This window comes from Spea bombifrons, chromosome 8 (assembly GCF_027358695.1).
Source record: "Spea bombifrons isolate aSpeBom1 chromosome 8, aSpeBom1.2.pri, whole genome shotgun sequence".
Classification (NCBI taxonomy): domain Eukaryota; kingdom Metazoa; phylum Chordata; class Amphibia; order Anura; family Pelobatidae; genus Spea; species Spea bombifrons.
The window spans coordinates 5,130,598-5,148,862 of record NC_071094.1 but is presented as its reverse complement, the minus strand read 5'-3'; the positions used below and the strand labels follow the sequence as shown (position 1 = coordinate 5,148,862).

Here is an 18,265-nt window from a genome sequence, read left to right as displayed (position 1 = left end):
ATTGTAAAAGTTACAAAAAAAGTCACTTGGAAATATGAAAAGCGTTCATTATTTTGCAATTCGGTTTGTCCGAGAAGAACCTGGACTAAAAAGGCCGTTGATATTGGCGTCTAACCCTCACCTCTAATTGCGGGATGACCTTGATCACTCACAGGTCCACGATGGCCAAGGATTGGCGTTTCCAAATGTTAAAGCTGGCCAGCGTCTGGTAGAAGACAATTTCAAGAGGGACGTAACTTCAGTTTCTGCAATCAACAGCAAACGCGTCTTCACCTCTGCAAACACTTGGCCCTAACTGGCCTTATGACAGCCCTACAGAAGACCACTGTCCTAACTGGTGGGAAGGAGAGTCCCTTTGCAAGGAGTGCCCCCTCCCCTGTATAAAATAACACAGTGATACCCAAATAAAGCAAATTTTGCATTCACTCATGTCGTCCATTGAGCAGCCTGTTGGTTTTATCTTCTTTGATCCGCTGGTGCCTGGGGCCTATGACCACAACTGCCTGTCCTTCCTTCGGCCTCCACATAAGTACCTGGGCATCGTTGGCGTTGGGTTTTACAAGCGCGCTGGGCGGTATGGGTTCGTTTTTGGAAAGCACCTGCGGCGACTCTTGGGTGAAAGGCTCACAGAGCTTGGCTCTCTGCCCCAAGGGCAGGTTTGGGTCGACTTTTATTTCCAGTTTCATCCTCCATTTTATAGTGTGGAGGATTACATGCTCACCAGTAGACATGTTGATGGCCACCAGCCAAGTGGTAAAACTCTGGTCTCTGTGGATCGCCGTCAACTTGGGTACATTCCCCTCGTTGACGGGGACAGCCCACGTTACACTTGGGTAGAAGTTATCATTCATGCTGACAATGAACCTGGTGTCCCGTTTGGTGGGTCCAGTAATGGTGCAGGTCTCTGTGGTATTGCCGTACCAAGGGTAGTTCACTCCATCGGAGTCGCTGATAACCGGGATTTTACCTTTCTCAAGGTCTGGCAGTTCCCAGCTGGACCTGCAGATATAAAAAGTCATCGGTAAGCAATGGGACATGAATTCTATCTTTCTACAGTATATAATCAGTAGCATAAACAGGGTCCCTGCCCCACCAATGGTCCAACCACCGACAGAGGCAGTCGCTGGTGATCTAGCATAAGGAAGCCATGGGATCTGTTCCTTGAAATGGGTCCTTGGGTTCCATCAGTGGCTGAGGATGATGGAACCCGGTGCAACCACAGCTCCCAGACCCCCAAAATGGGGAACATAGGGGGTTACATAGTCCATCATCAGCTGCACCCCAACAACCCCTGTAGTTGTAACCCCTGTAAATAATTTAGTTGTACAACCGAGCTGAAGGAATGACACGGGATCCTCGCAGATATTAGTTTTGAGCCGATCCAACTTTTGGCCGCCGAGCTCGGGGATCGCGCACAGAAGCCGGATTGCAGACAAAATCCGGTAAAAAGGCTGCAAAAGCCCACGTGCCGCCGACAAACCCTTAATCTTTCCTTCCTGGCAAATGCTTTATAAGAGCATCCTGCCGTGTGTGAGTTCCCTCTCTATAAGGACATCCTGCCGTTACTACGAAGAAGACTCCCCAGCCCCCCACCGCTGGTCTTCCTGTTCTGCTTCCGTAGACACAAACAATTCTTCCTCTAATCGCAAGAACATTTTCTAGAAAGGGGCTGGGGAACAAAGAATAAGCGGCAACGTGTGTATAGAATCAATCATTTCAGAAACGTCGGGGTCCCTCGTAACGATATTGTGTGTTTTCTCGATGATTTCGTCTCTGTTTTCAATACAAATCTTTTACATTTCCCGTTGTAATGAATTGTAGTAGGTGGTGAGCATAAGGGTTAATATCTGACCCCAATCTACTAGACAAACACTCCGACTCCTTATCATACTGCCTGTGGGGAACAAAAGAATATCTCAGTCTTAATCACCCAGCAGGACTCTCTGACTAATGAAAGTCTATGGAGGAGCGGACTTCATTAGCATCGCCATAAAGCATCAGCTCAGTGTGGTGTTTGAGCCGGGAAAGTCACCCAAAATATCACATGACTGACAGCAACGGCGGCTCCAGGTCTGTGGATAAAGGGAGTTTATTGGGACAAAATGAGATAAGCCTTCGGGACGCCCCGGCACCTGGATTAATGCTCTCAGAGCAATAATTAAAACTTTTACATCAGTGGAAATAAATAACAGCGGCTTCTCACGGACGTCAACGTCACGGACGCGCTACACAGAGATAGCTTCGGAGACAAAACACTGATAGAGGAAAATACACATAAAGGGCACTCCAGCGAGTGATGAAAGATGCAGCGAAGACACCTGGGGACTCTAAGGGTTCCACTCTCTGGGTTTTTGCCCCAATCTCAAGGCGAAGGGGCAGATTCACGAGCCGACTCCTTCCTATCCCCCTCCCCCCTCTGTGATCATATATAAGACTCCCAGTTTGGTGCTTTTGCTCCCAGTACGTTATGGTTGATATCCCTGCTTGAATGCAGGTGACTCAATTAATGACAAGCCAAGGTTTTTTTTCCCGCGAGGGCCGGTATTAGAGACGCATTTGGTGAGGAGCTACATAACATCTCGTATGATGGGTCACTAAAGGGTTAATGCTCATTTAGACAATTCCTGGTACATTTGTTTTATTAAACCGCTGTAATCATTAAAGGGACAAGGAACACAATTAAAGTTTTCAATTAATAAATAAAACCTAAAAAAAAAATATGTGGGTTATATCCCATAATATATATATCTCTATCAGCGGTCCGGACATGAAATGCTAATATTTTTTAAGCATCAGGGAGGGGTTTTTGTCTGAATTATGAAAAATAATAATAAAAACCTGTAGGGTGAATAAAAAAAAAAAAATGTCAGCAAAAAAATAAAATAAAATATAATAAAAAATTAAACATTTCCCAGATCCTCAGCAAACGAGAGCGGGCGTGGAAAGGGTGCATTACCGCTGCGTTCTAACTTATCGAATGTGACTTGTGAGTTCCCAAACTTTACTGCCCTCACTGCACGGAATGTGAACTCTGACATGCAGCGTATACACCGGGGGGGTCCTCGTCTGATCCGAGGGCCGCACGTGACCTGCAATGGGTCAGACGTTCTTCTGGAGAGCTGGGAGAGGGGACGGGAGCGTTGAAAATAGATCCGGAGGGTAAAGAGAGGAACACCTTGGGGGAGGTCAGGGATCTCCTTCCAAGCGGCTCAAACTGTAAAGTTATTGAGAATTTGACCCCAGGAAGAGCTCTAGAGGAGCGAGAGGAGCGAGAGGAGACTTGCGCTCCACTCCCACTTGTCACCCGTAATCCTAATAGCCTTTTCGGAATCCTGTCTAAATCATCGATCCGCCCCCCCCCCCTTTTAATTATTTTCTCCGCTACGCACAGGACTGGACTGGACTGTTTCCAGCTATGGATATTTCATTAATCCATCCACGGCTGGCCGCGGGGTGACTTTTCAAACGAAGGTCATCCGACGTGAACGAAAACCAGCGAGCGATAGAGCGGCATCGCTGCTTCTTCCTTGAACCGAGATGGCGTTATTATTATTTATTATTTATTGATTTGTATAGCGCCATCATATTCCGCAGCGATGTACAACGCATAATGAAAATAAACTGACACTGGATTTGGGTGGAACGTAGAATCGGCCCCATCCGGCCCCCGTCTAGTCGCCCGTTTCTCCTGCTGTAAAGACTCAAACCTTAATCAGTCGTCGGTCTCGTCTTAGATTCAGGAGCCGTGTGTCTATCCCATGCATGTTTAATGCCCTCACTGTATTACCCTCTACCACTTCTGCTGGGAGGCTGTTCCACTTATCTACCCCCTCTCTCTGTAAACTTCTTTACATTCAGTCTAAGCCTCTGACCCTCTAGTATTAGATTAGGGTCTCCTCCTGTATTTTATTACATTATTTTCTTTTTTCCCGCTTGTTTCTATCACAGGGTAAGGACAGGGATCGCGTAACGCGTTACAGAATATTATCTGGACCGGAATTTAGCGAGGTGACCGCTCGGGGAAAGCCCTGGAAGCGAGCGGAACATTTTCTCGCGTCCGTTTGTCAGCCTCTAATCTCCGGCCGCGCTGATCTCAGCGTTATTGCATCGCACCGGGACGCGGCGCTGGATTCTGATGGGTTATCGAGGCTTTGATTAATGCGGGAATCTTTAAAGAAACATAAAATTTATATAAACACGATATACAAAACACTGTTTCCTCCGACCAATGTTACATCTAACCTGGATACTTTAATACACTAAGTGTCCAATATATATATACAGTATCTATACTATATGACCAAATGTATGTGATCACCTGACCATCACACCTATATGAGCTCGTTGGACATCCCAGTCCCAAACCATGGGCATTTCTATGGACTCCGGAGAAGATCCTTTTCTACCCCAGCTCCGTAAAGACATGGCTGGATGAGTTTGGGGTGGAAGAACTTGGCTGGCCGCACAGAGCCCCGACCTCAACCCCGTCGGACAACTTTGGGATGAACCGGAATGGAGCTTGGAAGCCGAGCGTCTCGTCCAACATCAGCGCCTGACCTCACAAACGCTCTACTGGATGAACGGGCAAAAAAAAACCACAGAAAGGCTATTATAGCCACAAAGAGGGGGTCAACTACATATTAACGGCCATGGTTTTGGAATGGGATGTCCAACAAGCTCATATAGGTGTGATGGTCGGCTGTCCACATACTTTTGGTCATTGTGTCAGTAGTAACCACACAGAAGCTTTTAAAGATGGAGGCTGCCTGCTATGGCAACATTGCCTTTTTGTTGCCATATCCCTGCAGGCTATAATGAAGATGTCTCCTATAAAATATGAGTGCCTTCAGGGATGGAATAAAGATTATTCTGGGGCATTTATTGGGATCACCATGGATGGCGGGTAACCTGGAGGCAAATATTACTTCAAATATATTATAAGCAGCTATATATCGGGCTTCCAAAACTCCCTTTTTTGTGAAAAAAATGATGCCGTAGCAGGCCTTCATTTACCTGTCTACTTTATCTTATTCTGTGGTAATAAGGATATTGTTCCTGATGCTAAACAAGGTTATTAAAGTTTATTTACTAAAGAGCCATAAAAAATGATGGCGGAACCTGCTTTGAAGGAGGTTGTAAAGACGTCTGCTACCTGGAGCCTCGTTTTGTTAATTATTTTATTATATATGAGAAGATCGCAGCTGTTTACATCAAAGGCCGTGCACCGTGGCATTAACCTTTAATTATCTGGGGGGGGCTGAATTCCTATGCTACCCATGGGGGTAACCAACCTCAGAAGGGTACAGATCTGTTGGGACCGGACAGTTGTCCTCGACGCAATATGGAAACCCAACTATATGATCATTTCAAACAATGCTCTAGACCAGTAGTTGCCCAAAAAACAACCTACATCAGCTATAGAATGATAAGGTAAGAACTTGAAGAACATGAACTTGGTCACAAGGTGTTAGTTGCGATGGAAGTCCCCAGAAAACCCTTGACCGATGTGTCCCTCCAGCCGCAACGCAAGGTAGACGGCTTGTATCTCTACCCAGTAATGGTGCCCAGCTCGTTGCGCAATATACTCACATGCCAAGCTCTCCATAGTGGTTGTAGAACTCCATCTGGTTGCAGCCCTGGATCCAACCAACTCTCCAGGTCTCCTTCCCGGGAACGGGAGGCACTAACACTTGGGCAGAGGCTCGGAAATGGGGCGTCCGGTATCTGAGGACCACGTTGGACGACTCGTCGATGCTGGTGGGAGTGGGGTCGATGGAGGCTTTGACGTCCAGGACAGCGATGGACTCTCTGAAGACCTTGGGTTTGCAGCTAAGGCTTTGAATGCATCCCATGGTATTTAACACCAGGGCAATCTCTAGCAGGTTCAAACAGTCTTGGGGGAGGCGACGCATTGAGAGGCGATAGTTATTTCTGCCGTCCAACTCTTCCTCCCTTTGTCTGACGATAATATTGTGGATCTCCCGTGCTATATCCATAGAGCTAGAATCACAAGCATCTCAGCGCTGCCAGCAATCGGCCTCTTTGCTTCCTTGGTACCTGGAATCATCCTTATTGTTAGTTTATATTTTACTGGCTACACTTTTTATGCCGTTCCCCACCATCCTACTAGCCCACCGGCATGTGAAATGAAAGCCTCTACCTTCAGAACCTGCTATGAGACACTTAGCTGGACTTTCATGGAAGAAGTTAGTAGATACAGAGAATCACCTCCCAGGCAGAGTGTCATACTTCACAGCAGGGTTTCACAATATGAGTAATATGAGAGCCTGAGCCATTTAGTTGAACGGAGGGGACAACAAACATAGACTTACATTAAATGGAATTAAATCAATAAATAACATTCTAAAAAAAAAAAAATCAATGACTGCAATTTTCCTGATTTAAGGAAACAATAGAGACCAGAGGCATTTACAGAAATATCATTTTTTGAACATACCCATTTTACAGCGCTGCGGAATATGATGGCACTATATAAAACAATAAATAATAATATTAACATAAAGGACAATTTTATATTTTTTAGAAATACAAATTTGCAATTATTAATTTTATTTTTTTTTATGAAAAAAACATTATTTTTTATATATAAAATATATATTTTATAATTTTTAATAGCCTCTGAACTATTTTGGGCTTCTTTAGGTTTTATTTAAGACTAGATGTATTTTTATTACACATTTCTAGGCCTCGGCCTTTTTGGAATAACATTCCAAGCATAACGGTACAAAACCGGCAATTTTTACCGAAAAAAGATTGGGCATTATCATGACGATAACATTCGACACTCCTTTTTTGTGTAATTTTTATAGTTTTTAATTTTAAAAGTTTTGAGACAACGTTGTATTTATTGCGGGCTATGATTTCAAGTTAAAAATAAAATATTTGCTAAAAAAAGTTTTTTTTTTAATATTAAATAGAGAAATAAAAATAAAATTGATAAAAAAAAATGCTTGCACTATGAAACGGCAAAAATGACTGCCCTGTGTGGCTCATTTCGGCTAAATGTGACAATATTTCTCAGTAATGACTCAAAATGAAACCGCGGTTGGAAAGAGAAAAGTTATTTTAAAAGTTTTTTTTTTTTAAATAATTTTTTTTTAGTCATTATTTCCCTTTAGGAATATTCATTAAACGGTCTTAGCTGCACTATTTTTCCAACAAATATTCACTAATTGATATTTTCTAACACTTCAAAAGCAGATACATAGAGCTTGGCAAAAAAAACAAACTGTATTGGGGTGAATAGATTTTTAAAAAAAATGTGTACTGATTATAAATAAATAAGTAAATAATAATAATAACAATAATAATAATAAAAGCACATTATCTATAGCGTGCGGCTATAAATACATAGGATAATACAGTAATAACGAAAAAATATTTTTCGGATTCTCATTTAAATTCTGATCCTTTTACTTTACAGTGAGGGTGGTCGATAAATGGAACAGCCTCCCAGCAGAAGTGGTAGAGTCAAATACAGTGAGGGGATTTAAACACGCATGGGACAGACATACGGCTCCTGAATTTTGGACGAGACCATGATTAAGGTTTGAGTCTTTACATCAGGAAAAACAGGCAGACCAGATGGGGCCGAATGGGGCCGATCTGCCTGCAGATTCTATATTTCTATCCTGGTATCTCTCCGTGACATGTCTTTTACTACATGGGTTAATTTAATGACAGTTTTAACTCTTTTCCTGCCAGCAATAGACATTGTGGCTTTAATGGTTAGATCTTTACAACCGGTTCATGTTTTTTTTTACCGTTTTAAAATAATTTGTATTTTTTTTCCTGTTTCTTTTTTTATTATAATTTTTTTTTCCTCCCCAATACTTTCCAATAGTATTTTTCATTAAGCGGCTGTCTTTAGAAAGCTCTTACTAAGCTGATTTGCTGTATTCTGTTTAATGGCAGCTTTGGTACTCAGCACCTTTTTTTTTTTGTTGAAGAAATTGTTGTAGCATAATGCAGCAAACCATCCATGCTGTTACTGGGGGGGGGCAACACCATAAAAAAAAGCAAAATACAGTATATAGTATAGGATATATACATCTTATAGATGGGGGAAGGGGGGGTCCCTATTACCCTTATAATAATAATTAACCCTTTATAGCCTGGGAAGGGGTATAATACATGTTTAAAGGCACTTTGGGTGATTGCAGAATCAGGGGCAGAGAATTAGGACAATGAAAGATAAAAGGCTCTGGTTTGCCCCTTTTAGATACATTTAGGGGGGGGGGTCTGGGGGTCTGCAGGGTAGAGATGATGAGTATTAAGTACCTGTGAGTCTGCTGGCATGCAGGAGACAGGAGACAGTCCCATAGCCTGTGGCTTCTTGGAGATCCTGGATGAGACCCTTGAGTCCTGGATCCCCCAGTAAGAGATCATTTGGGGGGTTTCCTTGCTGTCTCCCCCTCCCTCTATAAGCCTGGCTCCAGCTGCAGCCTGTGTGCGGAGGGCTGTAACAATGTGTCAGGCACAGAGCTGGCTTTCGGTGGGGAGGTGGGAGAGGAGGGGATCAGGGGTAGGAGACCTGCCTGGTACTGAGATCAGGAGATCCCATTGCCCCACCAGCTCCTGCCCTGCACGCTGCTCCTTGAGCTCTGCCCTTCACTGCATCTTCTTTTTGACACTTTCACTTCTCCTTCCCCTTCTTGTACCCTCCAACAGCCCCCACCCCCTCCCCTTTACACATACACTGCCTTAAATAAAGCTCTCCCCACCCTCTCCCAGTCCCAGATCTGCTGCTACAGGAAACTTTGCACAGATGAGTCTGACTACAGAGAGCCACCTCCACCACCCCCCCCCTCTCTGCAGCAGCATCACCCAGCCCTCCCTGCGATGGCTGAGAGTGCTGAGAGCAGCAGTGTGCCTCCTGGACTGAGCTTCTCCACTGCAGCTGGGGCTTTCCTCTGGTGTCCTGTCTGGGTGGCATGCTGAGTGTCACCATCCCTTGGATGTCCTCCAGCCTCTCCTGCGCCTGCATGCAGCATGTCCCATCACCCCCACCCCCCCCCCCCCACCTCCTCTGGATCTTTAATTCCCAGTAAAGCTCAAGCTCTTGGATATTAAGCTGGTTGACAAACGACATTTCCTCTCCTGCCCCCCAGGCTGCCTGGGTAGTGTAGTCTTACAATCAGGCAAAATGCAGCAGCCACAACAGGAATGAAGGTCATGGTGACCACTTTTACAGTGTGCTTCAGAGAGGAGAATGACCTCAGATGACCCCATTGAACCCCTCTTACAGAATTTGCAAGCAGATCAGACCCATTCAGCCCATCTAGTCTGCCCATTGTTCCTGCTTAATCAGTCCTTAGATTCAGGAGCCATGCGCCTGTCCCATGCTTGTTTAAATCCCCTCACTGTATTAGCTTCTACCACTTCCGCTGGGAGGCTGTTCCACTTATCTACAACCCTCTTAGTAAAGGAACACTTTCTTACATCACGTCTAACCCTCTGATCCTCTAGATAGTTTTTATTGAGTTTCTTACTTTGGCTAGATCCCCTTACTGACTCCCTGCTAGTTCGAAATGTAAATCCTATATAAAATTCTATTTTCTTTTGTAAATTCTATATATAAAAAAACTTTCTTTTGCTTTAAATACCCTTAAGATATTCACCAGCCATGTGATTTTATTCAATATTTTAAGTAACATCAGCGTAATAACTGAACAAAATAAATAAACATTCGAAATAAAAATAAATAACACCAAAGGAACTAAAAGTTCTGAAAAAGTATTGATTTATGTGTCTCTCGCGATCGTAAGCTCTTACACGCTTATTTTGGAAAGTTCTCCTGTAAAAATCTCCCGGTGATTAATAGCGCTTAATGTATTAATGTATTCATTTATAAGTGTATTTACTTATAATTAATGAATTTATAATATATTTATTTATTAAGAGAACGCTTCTTTTTCACCTAATACAGTTTATTCTTCCTGATTTAATTTTCAAAATGTAAGCAGCAGAGGTAAGTGAAGCCTAAAAGTTAATATATGAGGGCATTTATCGGCACATAATGGAAAGGGAAAATACTTAGCTCCTAGTATATATATATATATATATATATAAAGGGAAAATACTTAGCTCCTAGTATATATATATATATATATATACCTAGTATATCTATCTATCTTTCTATCTATCTATCTATCTATCTATCTATCTATCTATCTATCTATCTATCTATATCTATATATAGATAGATAGATAGATAGATAGATAGATAGATAGATAGATAGATAGATAGATAGATAGATACTATACATATACTGTATATATAATATGTTGATGTCTCATGTGTTGAGGACTATATGCATTTATAGTAAGCGGTTCTGCGTGTCTGCTTTCCCGCTGATCTGCCAGCAATTATCCAGGCGAGGCTCCTCTGCTCCGCGTTCTCTGTCTTTATGGTGGATAATGGTTACTAATTTTATTACCAGTGAAACCAGACCGCACGTTATTATAATCATCAGCTATAACCCCACGTTATTTAATCACGTCTCGCAATGTCAGGCCCCGGGAAATCCCTTTCTGCTGTTGCATTAATGTGATCTGCCAGATAACGCTCGTTGATTAGAGGAGAAGAAGGACAATTAATTCTGGATGTGCACTCAGAAAGCAGATGGGAATACTCTGATGGGTTAGGATCTCGGGGGTATATTTAGGGGGAAAAGGTTCCTTTGTGAAAATTGTGGATTATACAGCGGAGGGGAAACTGGGTTTCGGTAATGGGTTTTGGGAAAAATGCTGTTTTTTGCCCACGGATGGGGACTTTCTAAGGTATCATGCTTTCATCGTCAAGTGAAGAACTGTAGACTGGTGACCACGCTACATATAGGGCCACAGAAGGTCCCAATGTTCTCCTTCTGGGGCTACACTCGGCCTAAGGGTTATGTAGCCCCTTCCTCCCATCCCTGGTATCACCAAAGGGAAGTTTGAATCTTTTTGGCCATCACAAAGGAGAAGGACCACCGAAGTCTTCAAGGGGATGCGGGAGCCAGAAGGTCAACCCACATCTCCCACCAAAAAGTCTTCTGGAGACCCAGCTCCACTTTGGTGCAAAAAAAACTCAAGCAGGTCCAAAAAGTGGGGCATTTGCCCCGTGTGCCAGATGGCCACTACGTCGGCTTGCTGGCTATGCTTGCCTTTAGAGTAGTAGCTCACAAAAAAAGTCAACAAAACCGCACACACAATCTCGCCGGTAAGTATTCAGCGTGTGATGCTGCTTTATTTAGTGGCGTGTGCCAGCGTCCACGATGCAGCTGCTGTCCTTCTTCAGAATCCATTCTGACAGCATGCGTGCTGCATCATAGTGACTACAAATCCCAGAATCCTTTGCCCTCCATGAAACAACAGCGAGAGATTAAAATAAACCACCAGCAGCCAACTGTGTCCTCATGTTACTGATATTATTTTCTCTTTCTTCTCTTCCCCATTGGATGGTTGAGTTGGCAGGGAGCACCCGATAGGCAGATTGGAAGGGCTGCCAGACGCGGCCGGAGTAAACGGCAGATGCATTCCCCGGCTAAATATAACTCCGGAGATGAGCTGGGAGAAGTTTGCTCTCGCTGGCTCAGTGTTCTTTGAGAGCTGGTAAATACACGGAGATCCAAGCAGGAGATACTTCGTTCCCTTTCTTCCAGGAAGCCCCAAAGAAAAACTCTTCAAGAAAACTGCACCCTGATTTTTTTTGGAGGGTGTTCAGGAAAATGCCAGCCCAGCAGCGACGGATTAGAACCCGGGACAGGAATAATGCTCTGGCCAGACCGGAATTCATGTCTCTAAATCAGCCGCCGACGTTGACCCAGGAGGGCCGAAGCCCCAACAGAAAACAGAGCGGGCAAACGGGCAACTCCAGCGAGGGCTCGAGGGAAAAATCGCAAAGCCAGCTGCTTCCCGAAGAAGACTGCATGCAGCTGAACCCTTCTTTCAAAGGCATCGCGTGGAATTCACTGATGGCCATTGATATCTGTATGTCCAAGCGGCTGGGCGTTTGCGCCAACAGTGCTTCATCTTGGGGAAGCGCCCGCTCCATGGTCACGTTGATCGGAATAACCAGCCATGGGTTGCCTTGGATTGGGGGAGCGATAGTTTGTTTGTGGAACAGCAACACATTGGCGGGGCAAGAAGTCCTAACAAACCTGCTGCTCGGTGAGTTATGGTGGAGCTTCTAGTGGCTGAGGGCATCTACTAGTCTGCCAAACGTAACAGGGCAGATTAACGGTGTCATTGGATGTGTAGATGGGGTTAACCAACAACAAAAGTTCTGGTGGGTAAAGGTGGTGGAAAACCCTTCCACGTAAAATTAAGGGGGTAGTAGAAGCATTATTAAACAGTCATCTACAGACACCGGACACGTTGGTGTCTTGAAGAAGGCTTGTTTTTATCAGAAATCTCATGGTGCTGCCACAACCACAAGGGATTCTGGGTAGGCGCATGCAAATAAGGTTTAGGGAGGCTTCCTATTATTCCTATGTTGTTGTAAGGACGTAGCACGTTCTTCGAGTGCGTTAGACTAACAATACATTGTAGCGAGTGTGTGACACCATCAGACAGAAGGGTTCTAAATTCTCACAAGTGGCACCAGTAGACTGAAAGTTCGAAATCACACGGATGATACGCCAGACGCGAAGTTGAAGTCTAAGCGTTCATTGCTACTCGAGGACTATCCTTTTAGAGAAAGCAGACAATGAGAATGGCAGATAAAAAAGCTGGAGAAAGAATATCTGATACGTTTCACACCAAAGCTGAATTCTGATTGGTTCTTGGTGATTTTGGCCAAGCATAAGCCAATCGAAATTGAAATGGTTGACCAGAGCCCATAACATTAACATATTTTTTTTACTTGATTTTCTATTAAATATACAAGGATTTTATATATAGATCAAAACTATACAATAAATTCAGATTTGTTGTAGCCATTTTTTTTTCCCAAAAACCATATTTTGTAGTGAAATACATTCTTAAAAGTTAAGATACAATTTGGGCCAACAAAAAAGAAAAAAAATCTATTTATTCAAATGCGTTATAAATAATTCCATTGAACTTCTTTAAATTTAAACTTCTATATAAGCTGGACTAAATTTTAAGGATCCACACTTCTTAAAGGCCCAGCTTCTTCTACCACGTGACCCATGAAGATAATGTCGATTAATATATATATATACCGGTATATATATAATTACAACTCAAGTGATGGTCCCAAACTCTTTACAAATTGTTGACTTTAGTGTTTCCATGCCAATTTGTGTAAAAAAAAAGATGATCCGGTTTGGAACCCGGGTGGTTCCCCTACTACCTCTACTATTAATGTTCTCAGAGACCAGGCCATGGATTAGGTGATCCATGAGTGACGGCACCACTTGGAGCTATTTTTGAGGTTTTGAACGACTGATTTGCTGACACTAACAAACGTTCCCCATGCTGAATCACAACAGATAAGCTCAAGACAGAGGTGCCAGCAGGGGGTCAGGGACGCCATGTTAACCCAGCATCAGAACATCTCTCCAGCTGTGACGTCTAGAATAGTTTTATGAATTCGCCAACCAATGTATATCTTATTCCTCTGCACCACCTGCAAAGATGATGTCATGCGTTTCTTAAATGTATGGTTATCGTGGGATAATGCATTCCTACTGCATCTTGGACCATACCATTATGGAACGAATAGGGAGGAAATATTACTAGAAGGTGGTGTTAGATTTGATTTTTGGGAAACCAAATAACTTTATAGAGATATTAATGGCTTGAGTCTTGAACCTCGATCTTGATAGAGTCACGGTCATAAAATGTAATGTTTTAAAAAAGTTGTAGAACCTTTTCCAAACCAGAAGAACATGATGTGATGTGTTGTTTTTACTCTAAACATGATAAGCACCTCTTACGTGTTTTTACGTGTCTCATATCTCTTCTTCTCCAAACCTTCCTTTGAAAGCCCTGATGCTGGACATTCTGACTGTGGCCGGAGTGCAGAAGCTGGTAAAGCGTCGCGGTCCGTATGAGATGACTCCTGGAATTCTGGACTACCTTGTCCTCGATGTGTATGCCTTCCCTGCTGGACATGCCAGCAGAGCCACCATGGTATCTAAGTTCTTCCTCAACCATTTGGTACTTGCCATCCCACTTCGCGTTCTGCTGGTCCTCTGGGCCTTTTTAGTTGGATTATCTCGTATCATGATTGGCCGACATCACATAACTGATGTTTTAGGAGGGTTTGTGATTGGCTATCTGCAGTTTAACTTTGTGGAGTTTCTCTGGCTTTCTTCGAACACTTGCCAGATGTTGTCCTCCTTCTGGTAAAGTCCCACACTTGCTGTCAAGGAAAGACTTAATGCCAACAACGAATGGACCTTTTATAAAAACTCAACGTTCTATGTTCCGTGGATGCTTCAGGAGAGCAACGAAAGGACAACTGAGTTATTGTTATTTTTGTTCTAATAAGAAAAAAAAGTAATTGTGATATCATCTTCTACATTTGCATTCAGTAAGCGTTGGGTGCATCCAATTAAGGTTGTTGTAAGTTTACACTTTGTGGATCTTTTGCCAGTGGACAATCAAGAAGAAACAAAAATTTGGGGAGGGGAGGGGGGATTATTTTGATGCCTTTTTGTTGCTTGTTTGTTCCAGATCCAGGTACTTGACACATATAGGATTTAGAACAACAAAACGCATGGCTGTTCATCAAGGATGATGTCATATGGGAGTGATGTCATTGAATCACATCATAAAATTTCCCTGTGCCAGAGGTTAATAGACTTTCCTCGATTCTTTCCAAAAAAAATAATCAATAAAACATCTTTGGATAAATCCTTATTGGTAATTATTACTCTTTTACGTAGATTATATTTATTTGCTTTCTCCAAAAAAATATAATGAAATTATTGGAATATATATTCAGATTCCAAATGGTATTTTTCACACATTGAGTCTTCAAGGGGAATATAAAGGGAATTTTATTCAATAATCTACGAGAGGCAAAAGAAATTCCGGTGCAGACAGAATAAAAAAGTCAACAAAATGTATAAAACACCATGAGAGAAATCCGAACATGTTTGCCCCTCCTTAAAATAATTATTTATGTTTTTGTTTCTTTAAATATAGTTATAATTGGGATTTTGCTGACATGTCCGGGTTGAATCGGATTTGCTACTTTGATTTAATTCCGGCTAGCGAGATTATACGATGTCTTGGAACAGAGTGTCTATAGAAAGTGGGGCTGTGGCTTTTGAAGGGTTAAGGGGAACAACGTCCGTGTTCCGAATGCATATGATTTCCGGGGGGTTTGTTACAGTGCCCCGAGCATCTGTAGGCTTCTTCCTGCCCAGATAACCGCATCCTTTCACCAGAAACCCTAATCTGCCGAAAACAGACCTGCTTGTTACAGGAAGGCACGGAACGCAGGGCAGCAAAATGAACAAGCGACTTCCTCCGTAGACGAGAATCGTCCTATATCTAATGGGTTAAAATCCGGAAAAATCCCAAATTCTGCAATAAAACCCGAACTGACCAAATGAACCCCGATGTGACGTGAAACCACGGAGATGGACTTCGTTATAAATAGAAGGATTTCTGGACACGACTCCGATCTCAAGTTGAAACACTTTAGGGAAAAAAAATAATGTGATATGAGAACCCCTGCACGTGGATACATTAAACCCCTGGAGCCAGTATGGAGAGGCAGTCATTAGGGGGGCTTTCAAAATAGCCACACAAGAAGATTCCAAGGCTTTGTAAAAACATCCCTAAAATCCCAACTCTTAGGCCGGTATCAGACCCACTCCCATTATCTGAAGTTCGGTGGCGACCCCAGACTCCTTGTCGACATTTAACTCTGGGCTGAAACCATCCACTAGCCGTTTCTGCCCCGGACGGAGCCACCCAATAAGAAGTGAGATATTTATATGCCTTCCCAGAAGGGCAGCTGAACAGCGTAGGCACCCATCGACTGGCGCGTCTACGATGATAAATATGGCGCGTGTTATAATCCGAAAGGCTATATCAAATGATTAACGTTCTATATTTATTTGTCTACTGTGTCACCGGACTCTATTGCCTCTGAAATCTAAGAATCGTTTATATTTGATATGCTCACTGCCACTAATAATTGCCCCGTACCGTAGGCGTCTTGTCATGTTGGCTACTTGTCTCCCCCTAGTGGCTGCATTGTTTGCAGAGCAACAGATCATACAGGAGGGAGAAGCAGCACAGCGCCCTCTAGTGGTGAGGTTTAAAATAAAAGAAACAATGACTTTTCCTTGGTCATGTTAATGAAGTTATCAATACTGCTTGGCATTATTATTATTATAAGTATAATAATAATGATTATTATTATTATTATTATTACAACTATAATAATAATAATATTTATTATTATTATTATTACTATAATAATAATAAGAATTATTATTATTATTGTTATTATTACTATTATTACTGTTATTATTATTATTTAATATTATTATAATTATTATTAGTAGTATATTTTATCATTATGGCGTCAACAATTTCCGCAGCGCTTCTTACAGTCCCTAGATTCAAAAGATCTGATAAAAAAAAGAACTGCCAGACTAAGACGACTCGATACATTAGGTAAAGCTCGGCTAGCAAGCTTACAATCTAGAGGGGGTCTGAAACTGGAGACTTGGAGCAAAGTCAGAGGCCCGTAGCAATATATTTGGGGCGCGTGCATTAGGGGTATAGAGAGTCTGTATAAGTAAGGTAAGAGCTCAGAAGTCTTCTTCGGGTATGAGAAGCCTGATTACATCTTAAGAAGGGACCTCTGAGGTCATGAAAGCTTATGTACATTGGCCAAGTTCTAACAATTTATTACATACGCTATTAAAAGAGTAACAAAAGTGTGTATATAAATCTAAGAAAACATAAGTATAAATAAAATCGTATAAATAATACACACTATTTTTGCTTTAAACCCACAAGGACCAAGGCTTTTTTACACTAACCACCTAATATACATTAATAGTGACATATAAATAAATTAACCCCTTAGGGTCAGGTAAAAAAAATAAACATTTTAAAACAGTCAGCTACAGCAGCGATCCCATTTTTTCCTGATAACATACCGGGTACGCCATTGGTCCTCTAGGGATATGTTTTCATGAGGTACCTGGTACGTCTTTGGTCCCGAAGGGGTTAAATGCTATGCCATAATATTTAATTTAGAGATTCTGCCGAGCGGTCTCTTAACCCCTGAGTGCCCGTATAAATGAGCCGCACTCTGAAGATTCCGTTACCAGACCTAAAAATGCTTGGCGTGGCGTGGAACAGCTGCCTTCTATAAAAATCCCGTGTCTCCATATAAACACGGGCTAAGACGCTAAAATGTAATCTTTTAAGACTGTGCTGCGGACTTTCAGCTACTGAAATAAAACCCATTGATGGAAGGATCAGCCTCTATTCTTTTTAAAGCATCTTGTAGGTCTTAAGACGACGTGGCACAAAGGTCTCCATTTGGAAGGAGGAGGTTGATTCAGCTCATCACAAGAACCAAGACCGAGATGAGCCTCGGCATACCTGCCAACTCTACAGGTCCAATTCTGCCGGTGATGGCGGTGATCTCCTGGGTCGCTGAAGCATTATTTATACACGCCCACTCCCCACCCCCCAAAAAACTGCCCATATATATACAGCGACACCCCCACATATGTGCCTATCCCTGCCCATCACAAGGCCACTCCCACGAGGAGAGATGGCTCTGGGTAGCGAGACCATGGCCAGTCCGAAATCTTTATTTACCCCGTTTAATTTATAAAGCCGTTTCCTGCTGTTTCTACACACATTATCGGGGCTTTTAGGGCTGTAGAACCCTGCGATACCCTCATACCCAGCAAACATTCTGACCTCCTAGAAAAGAGGGGGCATCAGGGGAGGAAAGAGGCACACAGGGATAGGATCCCGGAGATGGGCTGTCTCTTCCATGCCCAGTTTGGCCATCTGGCACATTGGGAAAATGCCTATTGGGCCGTTGGCCAACAAAAATTCTTAATATCATTTATTGTTTTATATAGCGCGATCACATTCCGTAGTGCTGTAGAATGGGCATGCAGTTCATCAGAAGTAAAGGAGCGTAAGCCAAAACCAAATTAGATAATTAAATGATTCGGTTGATCTATTATTCCCTGCACTTTGGTAGCCATCATTCATTCTGATGGCCAGTGCCATATTGCATAATCCCTTTTCCAAGTGGAACTTCAGAAGCAGTTGTTGTTGTAGTTCTGTCCGGAGC

At 42.7% G+C, this 18,265-nt stretch overlaps 2 protein-coding genes across 2 annotated transcripts; one reads left to right on the top strand and one right to left on the bottom strand.

Annotated features, from left to right (window-relative positions):
- Nucleotides 1–414: 414 nt before the first annotated feature.
- On the bottom strand, nt 415–8,429 carry FAM78A (family with sequence similarity 78 member A). Its single transcript, XM_053473099.1, has 3 exons — nt 8,302–8,429; nt 5,590–6,057; nt 415–999 (listed from the first exon to the last, which is right to left on the bottom strand). Exons 2-3 carry the CDS (start codon nt 5,994–5,996, stop codon nt 423–425), a joined length of 984 nt encoding a protein of 327 aa, XP_053329074.1. The 5' UTR covers nt 5,997–6,057; nt 8,302–8,429; the 3' UTR covers nt 415–422.
- A 3,253-nt stretch (nt 8,430–11,682) lies between these two features.
- PLPP7 (phospholipid phosphatase 7 (inactive)) lies at nt 11,683–14,490 on the top strand. Its single transcript, XM_053472532.1, has 2 exons — nt 11,683–12,174; nt 13,958–14,490. The coding sequence occupies exons 1-2, from the start codon at nt 11,733–11,735 to the stop codon at nt 14,320–14,322; spliced, it is 807 nt and encodes a 268-aa protein (XP_053328507.1). The 5' UTR covers nt 11,683–11,732; the 3' UTR covers nt 14,323–14,490.
- Nucleotides 14,491–18,265: the final 3,775 nt, after the last annotated feature.